Genomic DNA, 17,635 nt, shown 5'->3' with positions numbered 1-17,635 from the left:
TCATCCTACCACGATTCAGCCTGAAGCCATCTTCCAGTTTCCCAGTGACTATAGCAACACATCTGCCATTGGCTACCAGTCGGTGGAAGCACTCAGTGGAACGAAACTAAAGGATTAATTAGTTCCTTTAAGGATATTCTGAACAAACGTCTGTCGCTGCCATCTTGATAGTGTTGAGATAAACCAGCATTATCTCCTGTCACAGCCCCCCTCAATCCGTTTCCATCCATCTTTTAAGAATTAATTTTTATTTTTTCAGGCTCATAATAAGACATTCTCATTGATTCTAAGCAGCACCTTTGTAACACTCTGAGGATAAACAAAATACTCGTAGTGTTATCAATAACAATAATAGAGCAAATCAATAGGAAAGAGAGGGGAAAAATGTAAATACCCACAATCAATAAAGCAAAAATTAAAATATTCTTCCTCATCAGAGGGAACAGGAAACAACATTCCAGTCTCATGGAACAGCCATGTTTTAATAGGCTTTCTAAAAGCCAGGAGGGAAGGGACCGTTATCTCTGAACAAAGCAGCCTGGACTGAGTCCACTGCTCAGTCTTATCCATGGCCAAACAGTCCCCAGTTTTACCACCCATGAACAAGACAGCAAAAACAGGGGGTCATTTGAGATGACTCTTCATTTTCCCAAACAATGTTCCAGCCTCTATTGAATGGGAAGGCTTCCTATAGATGTCACTCTTGGATTATTATGCGGTGCACAGGTTCTGCACTGTAGCTAGCGGGTGGTAACACATGGTTTTCCAGCTTTATGAATTCAATTTGCTTACCTTAATAAATGTTGTAGTTGAAACAGGAAGCATTAGGAATTTTATGTCAAATTTGATTTTGGTTTGATGTTCAGCTAATTGTCCAGATTGAACATTAATCAGAATAACTGCCATTTGATTATAATTTTTTTCCATATAGCAGGAGAAATCTGCAATAATGGCCAAAGGCCAGGAAAGCCAATGGTTTTTGGATCATTCATTTGCCAAATTTGTGTGAAAGAAGAAACAGTCAAAATAGCTGTCCTTAGAGATGCCATTCCGCATCACATTTTCAGCAGAAAACACTTAAAGAAAAGTGTGGTGCTAACACTTGACAATCTGCCCAAATACATATGTAGCCTCAACAGATATGCACATAAATAGGTAGTTATACAAAGAGTGTGTAGATGGGATGCTTATTCATCTCTCTCTCTTTCCCCTTCCTCTTTGGTAGAGTTCTGCAATGCTTGAGGACACCCTCATTTAAAAACACCACCTGTTGTTCTTCATAAATTCTTTCTATCATACTCTTGTGGGCTGTCACCAAGTAAGGTTAAAGAAAAGTGTGACTACTAGCACATTGTAGTGCAAAAGAAGGAGAGGAGGAGAAAGTGTGGGGACTCTCCCTCCTTACTCTTTCACAGAAAACTGTAAATGAAGGCATCACCACGAATCACAGTGTGAATTAGCAAATGGTAATTATATACACACCTAGGCTGGCAAATAGCTTGTAGTATTCCTCCCTTGGCTGTTTTACCATGCTTTTAGTTCTCACTGTCACAGTAAGAGTGCCCTGCCACTCAGCTTGGCAGCCCTTTTCACCTTAGTGCTGCCAGCCAGCACCGGGGTCCTCTCTCCCTATGTCTGTTTTGCCTGAGGTAGAACAGCCCACTTACTACTGCTGTCCCCAACTCCAACGCTGCTCATGTCTTTCACCAGGCCATTGATACTTGAGGAGGCACCACAGGCAGAGATGGCTCTGGGTGGGCGTTTGCCAGGTACTTTCACGGTGGTACGAAGGAGATCCATTTCTTTCCCGTGGGTTCCATGGATATAATCCTGGGGAGGCAGGAAGAAAACAGGTGGGGAGACTTAGGAAGTTGGAGACCACCCAAGCAATGGCCTTTGAAATGGTCTTACTTGGGAATTCTTAACCAGCCTGATTCCACGGTTCAACTGCGAAGGTGTCTAGAACCTATATTCCTTTTCGGGTCATGTCAGATGCTGTTCGCACCTAGTATTTAGGGCAACTTATCGTGCACAAAAAATGACAAGCCCTAGAACAGGGCTAGGCAACCTCGGCTCTTTTATGACTCATGGACTTCAACTCCCAGAATTCCTGAGCCAGCCAAGCTGGCTCAGGAATTCTGGGAGTTGAAGTCCATGAGTCATAAAAGAGCCGAGGTTGCCTACCCCTGCCCTAGAACAACCCTTTCTTATCTCTGTGCATTTGGATGTGTTTGATTACAACTTCCACCCTTCCCAGCTATCCTGGAGTTTGACATCAGGTGAAGTAGGTGGGAGAAAGTGGATCTGGGGAGAGGAGTTAAATCCAAACGACAACTTGCACATTTCAAGAATCAAAGATTTATTTATTTATTTTTCTCTCTATCCCTCAATCCGTTTTGATCTAAGAGATCCATGAAATGAAGCGTGCGGTAATATATTTGAGGTTACTTTCCTCTAAAAGAGCTCTCGCCTTGGATAAACCTATCCCCCAATTCCCGTGCAATGCAAGGAGAATCCAAGCTGTGTAATACAACACCGATCCTTTATGACGAATAGAGTGTAATTATAACAAAATTAGGCTGGCCAGAGATTATGGGAACTGAAGTTCAACACTTCTAAAAGGTGGCTACACTGAGGACAAGGCTGCATTACTAGGTTTTAGTAGTAGTTCTTTTCCTGGCAGAAAAAGTAATGGGCATGGATGATGCATGCTTCCTATAGCTGAAACTTCATTTCGAGGGTCGTGTTTTTCTCCCAAAGGCTCCTATCAAAATCCTACCAATTTGCTTAGTCTGTGAATCAGATCAGATCATCTAGGGACACATGACACACTCTGCTCTACTAACAAGGAACTTACATTAATGCTGGGATGATAGAAGAGAAGACCGTTACTGGACAGAGTGACATACTTTTTCTTCCACTCCTTGTTCAGAGAATTGCCACTTCGTTTCAGCAAGAAGCTCTACCAGGAGACACAATGGTCATTAGCCAAGCCACAGCTTCAGTTGTTTTGGTTACCCTAAAATCAAATCTGCTGGGACGGCTTACGCAGTACGAGAAAACACTAAGATTGAAACCCAAGCCAAAACACTGCAAATTAGCAACAGGTAAGGAAGGAAGGAAAGCCGCAACAATATTTGAAAAGCTGAAGCAAAGTTAGAAACAGAGGTTTTAGAACAGGGCTTTTCAACCAGTGGTACGGGTACCACCTGTGGTACATTGGCAGCTGGCAGGTGGTACGCGGCCATCCTAGAGGAGTGGTAGCAGGGGAGGGGAATGAGCTGAACCGGTGGCAGCACCGCACAAGCCTGAGTGAGAGAGACGGCTGGAGCTGCAGGGCTGTCAGGGCTCAACAGAAGCGCCAGGATCAGCGCTTCTTCGGGGCTGTCAGGGCTCAGGGGAAGCGCCAGGATCAACGCCAGGCACCAGCCGGAGTTTGGTGCTGATCCTGGGGCTTCTGCTGAGCCCAGAAGAAGCACCGATCAGCTGCAATGTTGCAGCATCTCCAGGGCCTTGTGATTTACATTCAGATGCTTGGCAACTGATTCATATTTATGACGATCACAGTGTCCCAGGGTCATGTGAAGTGACCCAAACCTGCTGCAACCACCCAGCAGAGGGGTGGGGAATAAAAACCAAACACCCTTCCCACCTCACCCACCCCTGCCAATCCTCAACAGAAATGCTCACAACAATGAAAACCTCAGACAGAAGGAAGAGCACCGCCGGGCGGGCAGGCAGGCAGCTGTCTTGCTCAGCTGTGGCTTGTGGGGGCACTTTTTTCAGTGCCATTGTAACTTCAAACAGTCACTAAGCAAACTGTTGTAAGTCGAGGGCTACCTGTACTTTATCACTTTTTTTCCTTTTTTTTGGTTATCAGGTTTTTGACACCTTTTTCTTTTTGGTCATCAAGTTTTTGACACCTTGCTAGGCGACTGGTGGTACTCGGATGTTGCCATATCCTAAAAGTGGTACAATGGGTGAAAAGGTTGAAAAGCCCTGTTCTAGAAAACAGCTTTGACTGGGGAGACAGGAGGGAAGACACAAGGGTAGGCAAGAAAAATAAAAATAAAATCTCCCAAAGCTTGGAGAAATGAAGCAACCTTTGGGTAGCATTTCAGACTTAATGAAGATTGCTCTGTGCTTTCCTTTGCTATGGCAAAGCATTAAGAGGACTGACAAGCAGTGCTCAAGCCAAACTGGAAGGTTTACCTGTTTGATGGGTATAGCTCTCCCACTGCCTGTGTTGTCACCTCGGCTATCCAGGCTCCGCTTCTCTGTGTCGCTCCCCCTGCGATTCTACAAGGACACAATTCAAATACCTTGGCTGACTTTATGAATTGTGCTGAACTCTGGCTTTATTTTAACCACGATTTACTGGACAAGGCATAGCGGCACAAATCAATATAGTGCCCAATATGCTGTGCTGGTACCCTTCATCGGGAGGCATATCTATACAAAAGAATTCAAACTGAAGCACTTTAAAAATGGGGCACGCATTGCAATGCAGTGGATATTTTTGAACTCTGGCTTACATTAGCCCTAGCCAATGGAGGGCACCAGGTTGGATTTTCCCTAGCTTAAAACAGCATTATCTTAACTCAGATATTTTATCAACCAGGGCACATGTGATTCTCTAGATGTTGGATCCGGAAGACGTCTCACTTCCTCTCAATGTGAGCTGTACCTGAAAGTGAAGAGGACGATGGGAATTGAAAATGGTGCATATGTTGCCTACTTCTGAAACCTCAATGTGTAGGTTCCGATTGAAGTGCGTTTTTCTTTTCACTGGGCTTCAGAAAGACTTAATCCTAGGGGCATTATGTAATGGCTGTGGCCTTAGGATACCTTTTAGAGTGCAAACTTATGAATTGTTTTTATGGAAACTTCCTTTGATAAACGTTCCTTCTCTCCATCCCCCAATGCTTTGGGGATAATATTTTCTTGTCTACCACTGACTTATATGAATTGCCGAAAATATACCCAACACTTTTCAATAGCTGTGCATTGCCGAGAGAGATCGATGGTAATGAGCAAGTTGCCATATCAGTAAAAAGATTTTTTTTTAATCTTCAGCATTCTTTCTTTCTTTCTTTCTTGAGACCTCCTAAGAAGAATCTGAGAAATGCCACATGTCCCAGGAACATTTAAAAAAAAAAGGATAGTGCTTTGACTAAATAATAAGCATCACAGATTCTAGTAAAGGAAACTGACCTCTAAAAGGCACCAGGCCTAGGAAGAGGCCAAGAAGCATTCAAGAAAGAGGCTTCAAGAATTTCGGATACCAGGAATGATGGAGACAACTTCACACCATACTTGATTACTTCACTAATCATTTTCCTAGGTTGTGTGCTACACATTGAACAATAATGTAGTCAGATGGGCTGGGCTTGTACAATACTCTAGGCCCCACACAAACCTTACCAAAATGAAAGCTGGTCAAGCGTAGCACTTTTGCAAACTGACCTTGCCTTGCAAACTCAGCTGCTGAGCTTGTCTATCCTTAGATCCTCTTGGAAAAGAGGGTTGGGAGACCACAGAATCCAGAAAAGAGCTATCAGGATTGGAAGCTGCCTTCTACAACAATGCGGGCAGAGACAGCTTTATTCCCAAGTAAAAAAAGGTAAAGGTTCCCCCGCACATGCGTGCTAGTCGTTTCCACCTCAAGGGGCTGGTGATCGTCTCTGTTTCAAAGCCGAAGAGCCAGCGCTTGTCCGAGGACGTCTCCGTGGTCATGTGGCCGGCATGACTAGACGCCAAAGGCGCATGGAACGCTGTTACCTTCCCACCGTAGTGGTCCCTATTTTTCTACTTGCATTTTTATGTGCTTTCGAACTGCTAGGTTGGCAGAAGCTGGGACGAGTAACAGGCGCTCACTCTGTTACGCGGCACTCGGGATTCGACCCGCCAAACTGCCGACCTTCTGATCGACAAGCTCAGCGTCCTAACCCACTGAGCCACCATGTCCCTTTTATTCCCAGAGCCCTGCCTAAATGACTAGGAGAGGAAAGCAGCTCTTCTTCACCCTGGATAAATCAATGAACAGCTGAAATCTCGCCAAACTCCCTTACAACGACTGTGTCTGGTTTGACCTGGTTAAGGTCATCCAGCCCTTGGCTTTCTCTCCTTATTCTTCCATTCTGATGAACGTCTGGGAGAAACTCACGGTGAACAGGCTGGTCCGGCGTTTGGTCCCTCGCTGCAGGGAGCTGGGTGTGCCAATTATAGCTGAAGCCTCACTGCGCAGCTCCCGGTGACTGATATTGGGTGTGGAAGGAAGGGATGAAGAGTAGTCGCTTGTATGGCCCCCATTACTTGCCTAGAAAAGAATCCAGAAAGACTTAGGCCTAAGGGAAGGAGGAGAACACCAGTGTGAGAGTGACCATCTTGATTTCTAGGTGTTCACACATAATTCCACTTTGTTTTAAATATGCGTGAGAATCCGCTCAGCTAATCAAATGTAACCTAGTGCAACGCAGGTAGTCCTCGACGTACGACCACCACGGGAGCCCAAGATTTCTGTTGTTAAGTGAGAGGTGTTTTGACCCATCTTACAACCTTTCTTGCCACAGTTGTAAAGTGAATCACTGCAGCTGATAGAGTTAGTAGCCCGGTTGTTAAGTGAATCAGGCTTCCCCATTGTCTCTGCTTGTCAAAAGGTTGCAAAAGGGGATCAGATGACCTTGGGACACAGCAACGAACGTAAGTATGCACCAGTTGCCAAGCACCTGGATTTGGGTCATGTGACCATGGGAGATGCTACAAAGGTCATAACTGTGAAAAATGGTCACAGGTCACTTTTTTCAGTGCCGCTGTAACTTTGAACGATCCACTAAATGAACTGTAGTAAGTCGAGGGCTACCGTACAGTCTAGGTCGTATTTTCACATTTCATTTGTCATTTGCCAAAGCTCAGCTGGTATGATCATGGGCTATCAAGATGTTTCCAAAAGATAGAGCTGCTTCCCAAAATATTTTCAGCCATTCTGTCTGCTGTCTGAGCTCAAGGATATTTGTGTTAAACACATGTAGCCAAACACTTCCTGCCATGATCATCATTATTGTTATTCCTTCATGCCCTCAAACTAATGCCCTCTTGTCTGAGATGGTATAGGTTCTCCTGCTTGAGCAGGGGGCTGGACTAGAAGACCTCCAAGGTCCCTTCTAGCTCTATTCTATTCTATTCTGTTCTGTTCTGTTCTGTTCTGTTCTGTTCCGTTCCATTCCATTCCATTCCATTCCATTCCATTCTATTCTATTCTATTCTTGTTCTGTTCTGTTCTATTCTGTTCTATTTTCTCTTTCTGTTCTGTTCTATTTTCTATTCTATTCTATTCTATTTTCTATTTTGTTCTGTTCTATTTTCTATTCTATTCTGTTCTGTTCTATTGTTCTATTCTATTTTCTATTCTATTCTGTTCTATTTTTTATTCTATTCTATTTTACCCTATTTTCTATTTTGTTCTGTTCTATTTTCTATTCTATTCTGTTCTGTTCTGTTGTTCTATTTTCTATTCTGTTCTGTTCTATTGTTTATTCTATTCTATTTTCTATTTTGTTCTCTATTCTATTCTATTCTATTCTATTCTATTCTATTCTATTCTATTCTATTCTATTCTATTCTATTCTATTCTATTCTATTCTATTCCATTCCATTCCACTCCACTCCACTCCACTCCACTCCACTCCACTCCACTCCACTCCACTCCATTATTTTGAAAGTGTTCCTGCCTGTTGCTGTGGGGCCAATGGAGCCCAGCAACAGGCTCTCCTTGCCCCATGGGAGAAAAGGCAGACCACGGCATCTGCTTTCATAGAATTGCCACTGAACCAAAGGCAAATATCTAAGATTGTCACATTAACTTTGCATAGAAACTGCTCGTTTGGGCTCTTCTTTACTATTATATTGTGTTTTTAAGATGTGCTGCCTTCTTGAGCGTTTGACAATTAGGCAGCCTTATAATAATATTGGATTGGAAAGCTATGGCTGTTTTAACAACACACTCATAACAATTATGACTGTCTTTAACCTTGCACAGAGTCGGGGGTTAGGGAAAATGGAAGCCATTTAAGGCATAAATTTTTCTTCTTTGGTCTTTCATCTGTTGGTATCTTTGGCTGTACAAGTCTCTATGGGAGTTTTTCTTTTTGTTGGGTTCTTCCAATGATGACGTAAAGCTAGAGATGCAATCCACCCCTTAAAAAACAACAACAACCTAGCAAGCCAAAAATAAAACTGGAAAGGTTAAGGGGAAAATACTCTTCCATTTTTTATCTTCCTTTCATTCATACCTCTTGGAGAGAGAAAAAAAAGCCAGCGTTTTTTCCTCCCTCTTCTATTTTCCTTCAAGCTTTCACATCTTTACATATTGCACAGATTTACCCTAGAACAACCCTTGATCAACACTACAACCTGGTTAACCCTGTTACTCTTCCCATCTGCCAGGCAGACAGTCAAAAGAAGTATTTCCATGGGAAGGCACATGAACTGCAAGATGTCAATTTTGATTTTTGCTTTTGTTTGTTTTATATTTTTTACATTAATCCCCAAATTGATTTTTTTATCTGTTTTTTTTAAATATCATTCAGCATTTCTAGTTCAGACTTTACCTAACTGGTATTATGGCAGCTAAGTTTAAGGATACTTCTCACACCTGAGTAGCTATATCACATGATCCAAAATTCTTTGCAGTCCACGTGCGGTCTGTCTGTTGCAAAGCCACAATTCTTCACTCCAATTTGTTTCATTATTTTGCCGGCGCAACTGGCTGGCACTGCAACTGCACTACAGGCACGCACTGCTCCAATCAGTTGGTCCTTTTGCAGCCCCTTTTTACCTTTTGCACTGGCCCTACGTGAAAGTGATTTAAATCTCTGAGAAGAGAACCCTGTGTCTTTATTTACACCAAACCCGCTTCTTCCTTCTAAGATGCTAAGGACCTGGAACACTTATACCCTTCTGAAGCAACATGATTCCTGAAAGGAAGGAAAAGGCACAGCCTATGTTTGTACAAAGTAGATTCCACCCACCGGCGTAGAAACTGCTGAATGGCTGGGTGTGCTGGGCAAAGATTTGCAGGAGGCGAGGAGTTGCTGCTGTTTCTTCATGTTCACAATCTTCTGGGCAACTGGAATGGGGAGAGAAAAAGAGAGAGAGAGAGAGAGAGAGAGAGAGAGAGAGAGAGAGAGAGAGAGAGAGAGAGAGAGAGAGAGAGAGAGAGAGAGAGAGAGAGAGAGAGATGGAGATGTTGGAAAGTCAAATGGTGGCTCTTCAACTGCCCCATCCAAGAGTAATGGAGAGATCTGTCATAAGAGAATAAGGATTCTGCACAAACCATAATTGTTTCCCCCTTAAGAACCTGGTCACAAACTGAACACATTGTTGGTACTCAACCCACTCACTCTGTGAACCCAATCCAGCAATTATCACTTCAATGTGTTGTGATCTTGTACTAGAGGGAAGTATGTGAGAACACAGTCATACGCGTGGGACGGATCATATGTGTCCTTCTGTGAAAAGTCCCTGATGGGAAGATAATGCTCAGGTTAAAATAAAACACAGTGTGATTAGCCTCACTCACATAGACACATTCTGAAGATGTTCTTCCCTGCAATCCTGGGTTATACCATAAATACGCAAGTCTCATATCCTTTGCAATATCAAGCTGACTGTCCTTGCGCTTTATAAACATTCTGAAACCAAAAACACTCGGGGAAACAGCAGAACTGCCATTGCAGGAATGAAACCCTACGCAGGCCAGTAACTGATCTACAGTGTCTTATCTCTGCAACTGTCAGTCTGAAGCCCCCACCTGTACAGCATTAGCAGCTTGTCTCAATATTTTATGACAGGAGCGTTTCCTCTGAAAGTGATAGTTCTCAGGGGGCCGCTAGAGTGCAAATTCAGCACAAGAGTAAGAAGAGAAGAAGGAGCAGCTCTAGGTCAGGTTCACAATCTCACAGTCTAGTTGTATCCTGTGTATTGAACTTTCCCCGGGCTTAGAAGGTAAGAAGCAATTCCTTAGAAATAACAAAACAAGCATCCTTTGGGGGGTGGGGGGGTGGGGGGGGGAGGAGTGGCATCCCAAACCCATCGTACAGACTTAAACTAATGGATGGCAGAAATTTAAACACCAAGAGAAAAACCTAAAGAGGCAGAAAATGTGCAAGTACTGTTGGGCCGTGTGTGCCTTGTTAACGTGATCTATCACTTCTGCAGCAGACCATAGGACCCTGTCACATCAAGGGTAAAATATTAAAGACACATTATACTTTCCATACTCCTCGCAGAGTTTGTATGCTGGGAAGGAAGCTTTTTTCACATGCCCCTGTTTTTATTGCCAGGAAATACAACCTGGCCTCCTTCTCTTCTAGGAATAGCAATAGCACTTAGACTTATATACCGCTCCACAGTGCTTTACAGCCTTCTCTAAGCGGTTTACAGAGCCAGCCTATTGCCTCCCCCCCCAACAATCTGGGTCCTCATTTTTACCCACCTCGGAAGGATGGAAAGGCGGAGTCAACCTTGAGCCGGTCAGGATCGAACTGGCGAACGGCTGGCAGCCGGCAGTCAGCAGAAGTCGCCTGCAGTACTGCATTCTAACCACTGCTATCTACTCAAAATACATTCTAGGAAGATATTCACCTTCACTGAAGACCCGGTCGACATTCAGCCCATAAGTGGCACAGGTCTCATAGTAGAGGCAACGGCGCATTTCTGTACACAGAGCCCGGGCTCGGGAATCTTCAATCACACGTGGATTGCTGGCACTGATTTTGTCTGAATGAAAAAAATAAATAAATAAATAAAAACAATCCCCCCCTCCATGTTTCAAGTGGAAAGAAATGCAGTGTAATCAACAGAGGTTTCTTCAAGCGATCTTGCAGAGTATGCTCTAAAACCAGCGAAAGGACAGCATGCATTTGCTTTTCATGAATGAGATGCATATTTTGCCTGCTGGCCCATCCCTGCTATGAGTTTTCAAAGTATTCCGCCGGGCTATTGTTCTACTGCTCTCTGCTTTCCCTCTTGGTTCCTGAACTCAGTGTGCCTCCATACTCCAGTCCAGCTCTTGTCAGCAGCACTTTGGCACAGGTGGACGTGTGACCTAGAAATAATAAACCTGTTTGGACTTAATTTTGCTTCTATGCAGTCTGCCTTGAAGGATCATACTGGCTTCTTTGGAAGGGATCCAAGTTAAAGCCTTTACAAGGCATTACCAAACCCACTTCAGTGTCTGGAAAATAGTAGGGCACTGGGTCACTGCTAAGTAGCTGCAGATGTCCTGAATGCTAAATGGAATCCCTAGATCAAAGTGAGGTCTATAATCCCACTACAGAACAGTCAGGAATCTACATACAGTATTCTATTACTGTACTAACATTCAGGAAATGGAGGTAGATCACTCCTTTTTATGAGTGGAATGTAGAGCAATCACCTAATAGAACCTCATAAACTACACAGGGATTTCCAGTGATCAAACATGAGTAAAGACCTTTGCGGTACAGAGCTATCCATAATTAGCACAAGGGGGAAACCAATATATATATATATATATACAATATATAATGATATGGCACATATTTCAAAGTGTTTTAAAATAGAACTGTAAATTGATTAATTAAGAAAAGAATATTTAAATAATGCCGGAGAGCAGCTTCATCATTCTGGGGCACCCTGGCAGAAGACTACTTGTGCCTCTCCAGGAACGAGGGAATAATGCCAATTGTGAACGAGCAATACAGTACAAACAGAGCACTGCAGAGCACTTTACTCTAACGATTCATTCAGTGGAGCTCAGCTACACATCCAGTCCATTATGATGTGAGGCCTTCATTTCCCATGCTAATAGTACCTAATCTCTTGCCCTATCTTTCTACTAAATCATACTTTGCATTAATTCCATGTAGCATCTTGGATCCATCTTCACTGTTCTTTACACAGATCAGAACTCCATAGCTCTTCCATAAAGGTAGGTGCTGAATGGATTGGGGGGGGGGAATCATCCACTCTTTTTGTAACCCAAACAGTCAATGAAGAGCCAAAGGACGAACAATTGACTTAGTAATGAATAAAGCGGAAAACCAAGGCCACAGAATCTCTCTACCTGGAGATTTGACTTGTTTTATTTCAACAACTCCCAGCTGGAATAAAGACAGCTTAAACGGAACTGCTCTGCTTCCTTTAACCTCAACGTCTTCTGCAGCCCTCAGAGTCCACTTCCTAAAGAGAGGCACCACTCACCCTGAGTGCCCACCACTCACCCTGAGTGCCCACCAGGGCAAGAGCCATGTCGGAAACGGCACGGTAGTTGGTGAGAAGCCCGTAGAACTGAGTCAGCTCTTGGAAACTGGCCTCATTCTCCAGACTGAAGACAAAGATGACGGCATCGGCCCAATTGGCAAACTGTAAGGGGGAAGAAAAACAAATGGGAGAGATCAGTACCAGGCAGTTCCGTTAAAGCTGTCTTTATTCCTCACTCAGAATAGGTCTGGAAATGAGACAAGCTTGAGAAGCCCATACGTCGGAAACTTGACAGATGCTGAGTCCAAACTCTCCCCAACAAGAGAGATTATAAAAATAAAGATTTGAGTACTTTACATCAAGCCAAGCATTTATTCATTTTAATTCTGCCTTTATTATTTTCACATTAAACTCAAGGCAGCATACCTGCTACTCCTTCCTCTTCCCATTTCCCCCACAACAATAACCCTGTGAGATGAGTTGGACTGAGAGAGAATGACTGGCCCAAAATCTCCCAGCCACCTTGCATCCCTAAAACGGGATTAGAACTCACAGTCTCTTATTTTATAGTCCAGCACTTTAAACCACTAGGACCAAATTGGTTATTTCTTTTGTTTCTGAAACTTTTATTTCTTGATTCCCACAATTAGTGCTGCAGGGAGTTAATTGACACTGATTTTATATACTGACATGCTTGTTTGTCCATAAGCTGGTGGGGAGATATCCAATTTTAAATTAAAAGGGAGTGCATGGTAAGAGGTTTGAAACCTTTCTTCTCCTTTTCTCCTTATTTGCAGTTGCCCTAGCCTGGCTGATTAATAAGAGTTGGGGTGATAAATGGGCTCCCCTCACTCACACTCTCTTTTGGAAAGAAAACCAGACACACTTCTACCATATTTTCTTTTTACATGAATGAGCCAGACAACCGAACGGCAGACATAGCTGGTCCCATCAAGTCTGGTTGGGTCCGCAGAATTCCTCTTGCAATGACAAGAGCTTGTTTTCAATGCAAGCTAAACATGGGGTAGCCTTTTGATAGAACTGCCAGGATTTCAAGTGGGCTGTAATTTCCAGATTCTTCCATCTATGAATAATTTGAGTCTTTCCCAGACCATAGTAGTAAGCAAGCTGAGAGAAAGAACAGCTGCTTGAAACACACAGGCAGACAGTTACTGGGCTGAAAGTCTGATCTGTAGGGTGGAGGAGTGAATGTGCGTGTCCTCCTGTACCAGACACTTCAGCCCATGGCCCCCAACACCTCCAGCTTATCCCACCGAAATGCTTTGGAAAAGATAAGATAAGCTATGATGTAGATCAGAATTTTCCAAAGTGTGTGTTTCACAGAACCTAGGATTCTGCAAGAAATTGATGGGCTTCGATGAGAGACTAAGGGCTTTTCAGTCACTACATCTATGCCTCATGAAGAAGTTTGAAAAACCCTGATACAGAAAGGTCACAGTGAAGATCTATAAATCATTCCACAATTTTCCCACTTTTTGAAGGGGGAAAAAATTCAAATGGGTCTGCATACCTCTAGAGGTCTCCATGCATGCAGAGTGGAGATATCTCAAAATAAATTAATTTAGGGCAGCAGCAGTAAGCAAACTCCAGATGTTTCAGATTCCAATGTCTATCGACCTTAGCCAGTATGGTTAATGGCAAACTATTGGGAGTCCAAAACATCTGGAAGGTACCAGGAACTCTACTTCCAGTTAAGGCAAACCATGAGGCATACAGAATGCTATCCACTTAAGACCTTGTTATATCCCAGCACCGATTGCCTAAGGTTGCCTCTTCGTTCTCTTGAGAATAGGGCTGGTCCTAAATAGAAAGTGTGGGCAGTCATTTCACTGACAGGTGACAACAAACATTTCAGGTCCAGGTTCCATCACCAGGAGACTTAATGATTTTGTGAGATTTTGGACCATTGTAATTGTTTCGAATTAATTCTAATCTAATAATTGTAGGAGGTTGTGGCTTCATTCTAAGACTTGACAGATTCTGTGGTGCCCACAGCCCTGCATTGTGACTCCCAGATTGGTAAGTACAGGTAGTTCTCGACTTACAATCAATGCTGTATTAAGCCTGAAATTTCTCTAGCTAAGCAAGACTATTGTTAAGTGAATTGAACCCATTTAACAACCTTGTTTGCCACAGTTGTTAAGTGAATCACTGCAGTTGTTAAGTGAATCGTGCAGTCGTTAAGTAAATCTGGCTTCCCCCATTGACTTTACTTCTCAGAAACTGGCTGGGAAGCTTACAAATGGGGATCACATGACTCCAGGACAGTACAACTGTCCTAAATATATGCAGAGTTGCCCAATGGCCAAATTTTGATCACTTGACCACAGGGGATGCTGCAACGACCGTAAGTGTGCAAACCCATCATTAGCTTTTTTGTGCCGTTATAACTTTGAACAGTCACTAAATGAATGGTTGTAAATCAAGAGCTATCTGTATTTTGTTCAAATTTGCAGTTGAAATGTTTATGAGCAGTACTGAAAATTCCTTTTATAAAAAAATTATAAAAACTTCTCATGGTATTAAAGGGCTCCCCCCCCTGTCACTTAGAACAATTAATCAGTGGAAACAACTTGCCTCCAGAAGTTTTGAATGCTCCAACACTGGAGGTTTTTAAGAAGAGACTGGAGAGCCATTTGTCTGAAATGGTGTAGGGTTTCCTGCCTAAGCAGGGGGTTGGACTACAAGACCTCCAAGGTCCCTTCCAACTCTGTTATTCTATTCAATTTTAAATATAACTGCTGAAATGGGGGAGAACTTTTTAAAGGTGAGGTGAAGCAGCCCACAGAAGACAGCTATCAATCTATTTCTATAGATGTGACCTTCCTGCATGCAACAGTTGTCCCTTCATTACAATTTGGATTGAGAAGAGTCTTCTTGCCCTAACTCAGGGGGTGATAGCTTGGGCACTGTGAGTTGCAGTTCATGGGGAAGATTGTGTTAACTACTAGCCAGCTAAAGAAGCTCATTTTACTCAAGATAGCTCATGGGACGACCCAGGTCTAAGTACGCACATTCTAACCTGGCCAACATAGCTGTAAACTTCAAACTAAATCTGTTTCCCCTCTTCAGAATTACAATTCCCTGGTCCCTGGGTGAGGGGGAAACATTGCTACAACAAAATAAGCTTGTTCCATAAATCAACTCCTGCCATTTTAAAGCAGGCTCAGCTGCAACTGTTCACAAATTACTAAAGTGCTCTAGGACGGTCTCGGCCTACTGCAAACTTTAGGCCAGTGAGAGTCTTGTACCTTAGCATCTGGTGGCCCAGCTTCCTCTCGAATCAACAACAGATGGCTCTGTCCGTCCACCACCACCTCTTTCTTGAACTGGCCCCCTGAAAAATAGAAGGCGAAATATTTATGCCTACATTGATTTATTAGATTTACGTTAATTTTTTTCCTTTGAGAGCTGCTCAGGGCAAGAGGCGTATAGCTCCGTCCTCAATTCCGCCCCCTCCCCTTCCCTGTCCCCAGCCAGGAAGGGGTGAGCTGATATAAATTACCCCAAATCACCCTCTGAGCCAATTATGGCTGAGAGTGAAAAGGAAGTTGGCTGTCCCCCTCTTTTTCTTTCCAACCTAATGAAATATTTGGAAGAAACTATGCAAAGAGATTCAGAACGCTTATGTGCCTCACTGCCTGCCTGCCTGCTTGCTTGCCAGCAGAAATTCTCTCCCCAAAAGAACAGAATGGAACCAAAGCCGAAGAAAGGGGGAAAGTCAGTGAAAGAAAGATCGAGTTTTAAAAAAAATGGGCCAGAATCAGGCAAAAGGTGTGGAGGAAAAAAAAAATCAAATCCCTGGGAGCATCTATCTCTAGGGAAGCATTTCAAACCCGCCTCCCTCCTGGTCATGTTACCCAGAGTTCTGCCTCTATTAAATAGGTGGGAAAGAGTCCAGGTATCCTGCAGGCTTTCTCTAACTTTTTACATTCCATATTTAAATACAAGATATTATTTTTTTCCCCATTCACACACTCCTTCTGTCCTCTTTGGGCTTCCCAGTGTTTGAGCTTTGTGAGGAAAAGAAAAATCCCAAGGGGCTGAATGAAGGCTTGGCCACAGAGAAGGACGCTTGTTTGGGGAGAGGTAATGGAACTCACCTTCTGCAGGTTCAAGGCCCAAGTAGGAGCCAGTCAAGTAGCGGTGAACCAGGGCGGATTTGCCACTCTTGATGGTACCAAGAACACCCTGTGGAGGTTGAAGAACACAAGTCACTTCATGATGAAGCTCACCGCCCTTGGCTTTTTGGAGCTGTTAAGGCAGCATTTTTTTCAACTTCCATGCTCTTCATTGAGTCATTGGAGGTCAACTGCTAGCCAGCATGGGTAGGGCCTGTAGCTATGCTGGTTGGGAGTGACAGGAGCTGCAGTCCAATTCCAGTGGGTGATCTGAGATCAAAGCAGGCTGCCTTAGGACCTGCTGTCCTCACCACCCAGGGGCTTTGCTCTTCACCCCCAAATTCATCCCCACGTCTGCAGTTCTCAAGAATGAGAAGTCCCGGACATGTGATAAAGGAAAGAAATACTGGAGTGGGATTCATACATCAATGCAGAAAATTCTAAAAGTGAATATAAAGATTAAAACAGAAACTTTCCTTCTGGGTCTAATGGAAAAAAGACTTGGGGAAAAAAAATTTGGAACTCTGATTTTATATATGGTGATGGCAGCAAGACTGCTCCATGCACAAAAATGGAAGGATGTTTCGATTCCCACCATGGTTACAAAAGCTGATGAAATTATCAGAGATGGCTAAATTGACTGTTTTGATAAAAGAAAGTACTTTTGTTCCTACTAGGAAATGACTTCTGACTTTGTGCTTGAGGTGGGGAAAAATGACACTATGACCTTAGGTTTTAGACTGATTGGACTACTACTATATAAATGTAAAAAGTTGAGATTCAATTTTAATGCCTTATTTTACTGGAACAGAGGGAGTGGGAAGTCAACGCCTTTTATTTCTTCCCTCCCCTTCTCCACACTTCTCTTTGTCCCCTTTCCTTATTGTTTTCCCTTACTATTTGCTTTTTCTATTTTCATAGTTTATGTTATAAATGAATAAAATTATAAAAGTGAAAAAAAAAGAGTGGGAAGTCCCAACAGGCAAATCTTTTCATTCTGGTCAGTGTTATTGTTGTTTAGATTTTTTAAAAAATTCTGCCTTTGTTATTTTTATAAATACTGTAACTCAAGGTGGCAAACATATCTCATACTCCTTCCTCTTCCTATTTGCCTCACAACAGCCATCCTTTGAGGTGAGGTAACTTCAGAGAGAGTGACTGGCCCCAAATCACCCAGCCAGGCATTCACGTTAAGGCAGAATTAAAATCCACAGTTTTCTGGTTTCTATCCTGGTGCCTAAACCACTAGA

At 43.2% G+C, this 17,635-nt stretch overlaps 1 protein-coding gene across 2 annotated transcripts in view; it reads right to left on the bottom strand.

The window, feature by feature from the left end:
* Nucleotides 1-17,635, bottom strand: part of AGAP2 (ArfGAP with GTPase domain, ankyrin repeat and PH domain 2) — a 169,396-nt gene that overhangs the window by 15,497 nt on the left and 136,264 nt on the right. For both annotated transcript variants that reach the window (XM_081316633.1, XM_081316632.1), the window contains exons 3-11: nucleotides 16,368-16,455; nucleotides 15,516-15,601; nucleotides 12,264-12,405; nucleotides 10,645-10,779; nucleotides 9,030-9,127; nucleotides 6,167-6,319; nucleotides 4,213-4,299; nucleotides 2,858-2,962; nucleotides 1,668-1,830 (exon numbers count right to left, since the gene is read on the bottom strand). In XM_081316633.1, the coding sequence (XP_081172759.1) occupies nucleotides 1,668-1,830; nucleotides 2,858-2,962; nucleotides 4,213-4,299; nucleotides 6,167-6,319; nucleotides 9,030-9,127; nucleotides 10,645-10,779; nucleotides 12,264-12,405; nucleotides 15,516-15,601; nucleotides 16,368-16,455 (1,057 nt within the window). The remainder of the gene's footprint in view (nucleotides 1-1,667; nucleotides 1,831-2,857; nucleotides 2,963-4,212; nucleotides 4,300-6,166; nucleotides 6,320-9,029; nucleotides 9,128-10,644; nucleotides 10,780-12,263; nucleotides 12,406-15,515; nucleotides 15,602-16,367; nucleotides 16,456-17,635) is intronic.

The sequence above is a fragment of the Vipera berus genome (genome assembly GCF_964194415.1).
Source record: "Vipera berus genome assembly, chromosome: 2".
Lineage (NCBI taxonomy): Eukaryota > Metazoa > Chordata > Lepidosauria > Squamata > Viperidae > Vipera > Vipera berus.
The sequence above is the reverse complement of the archived record's forward strand: the minus strand, read 5'-3'. Positions and strand labels throughout refer to the sequence as shown.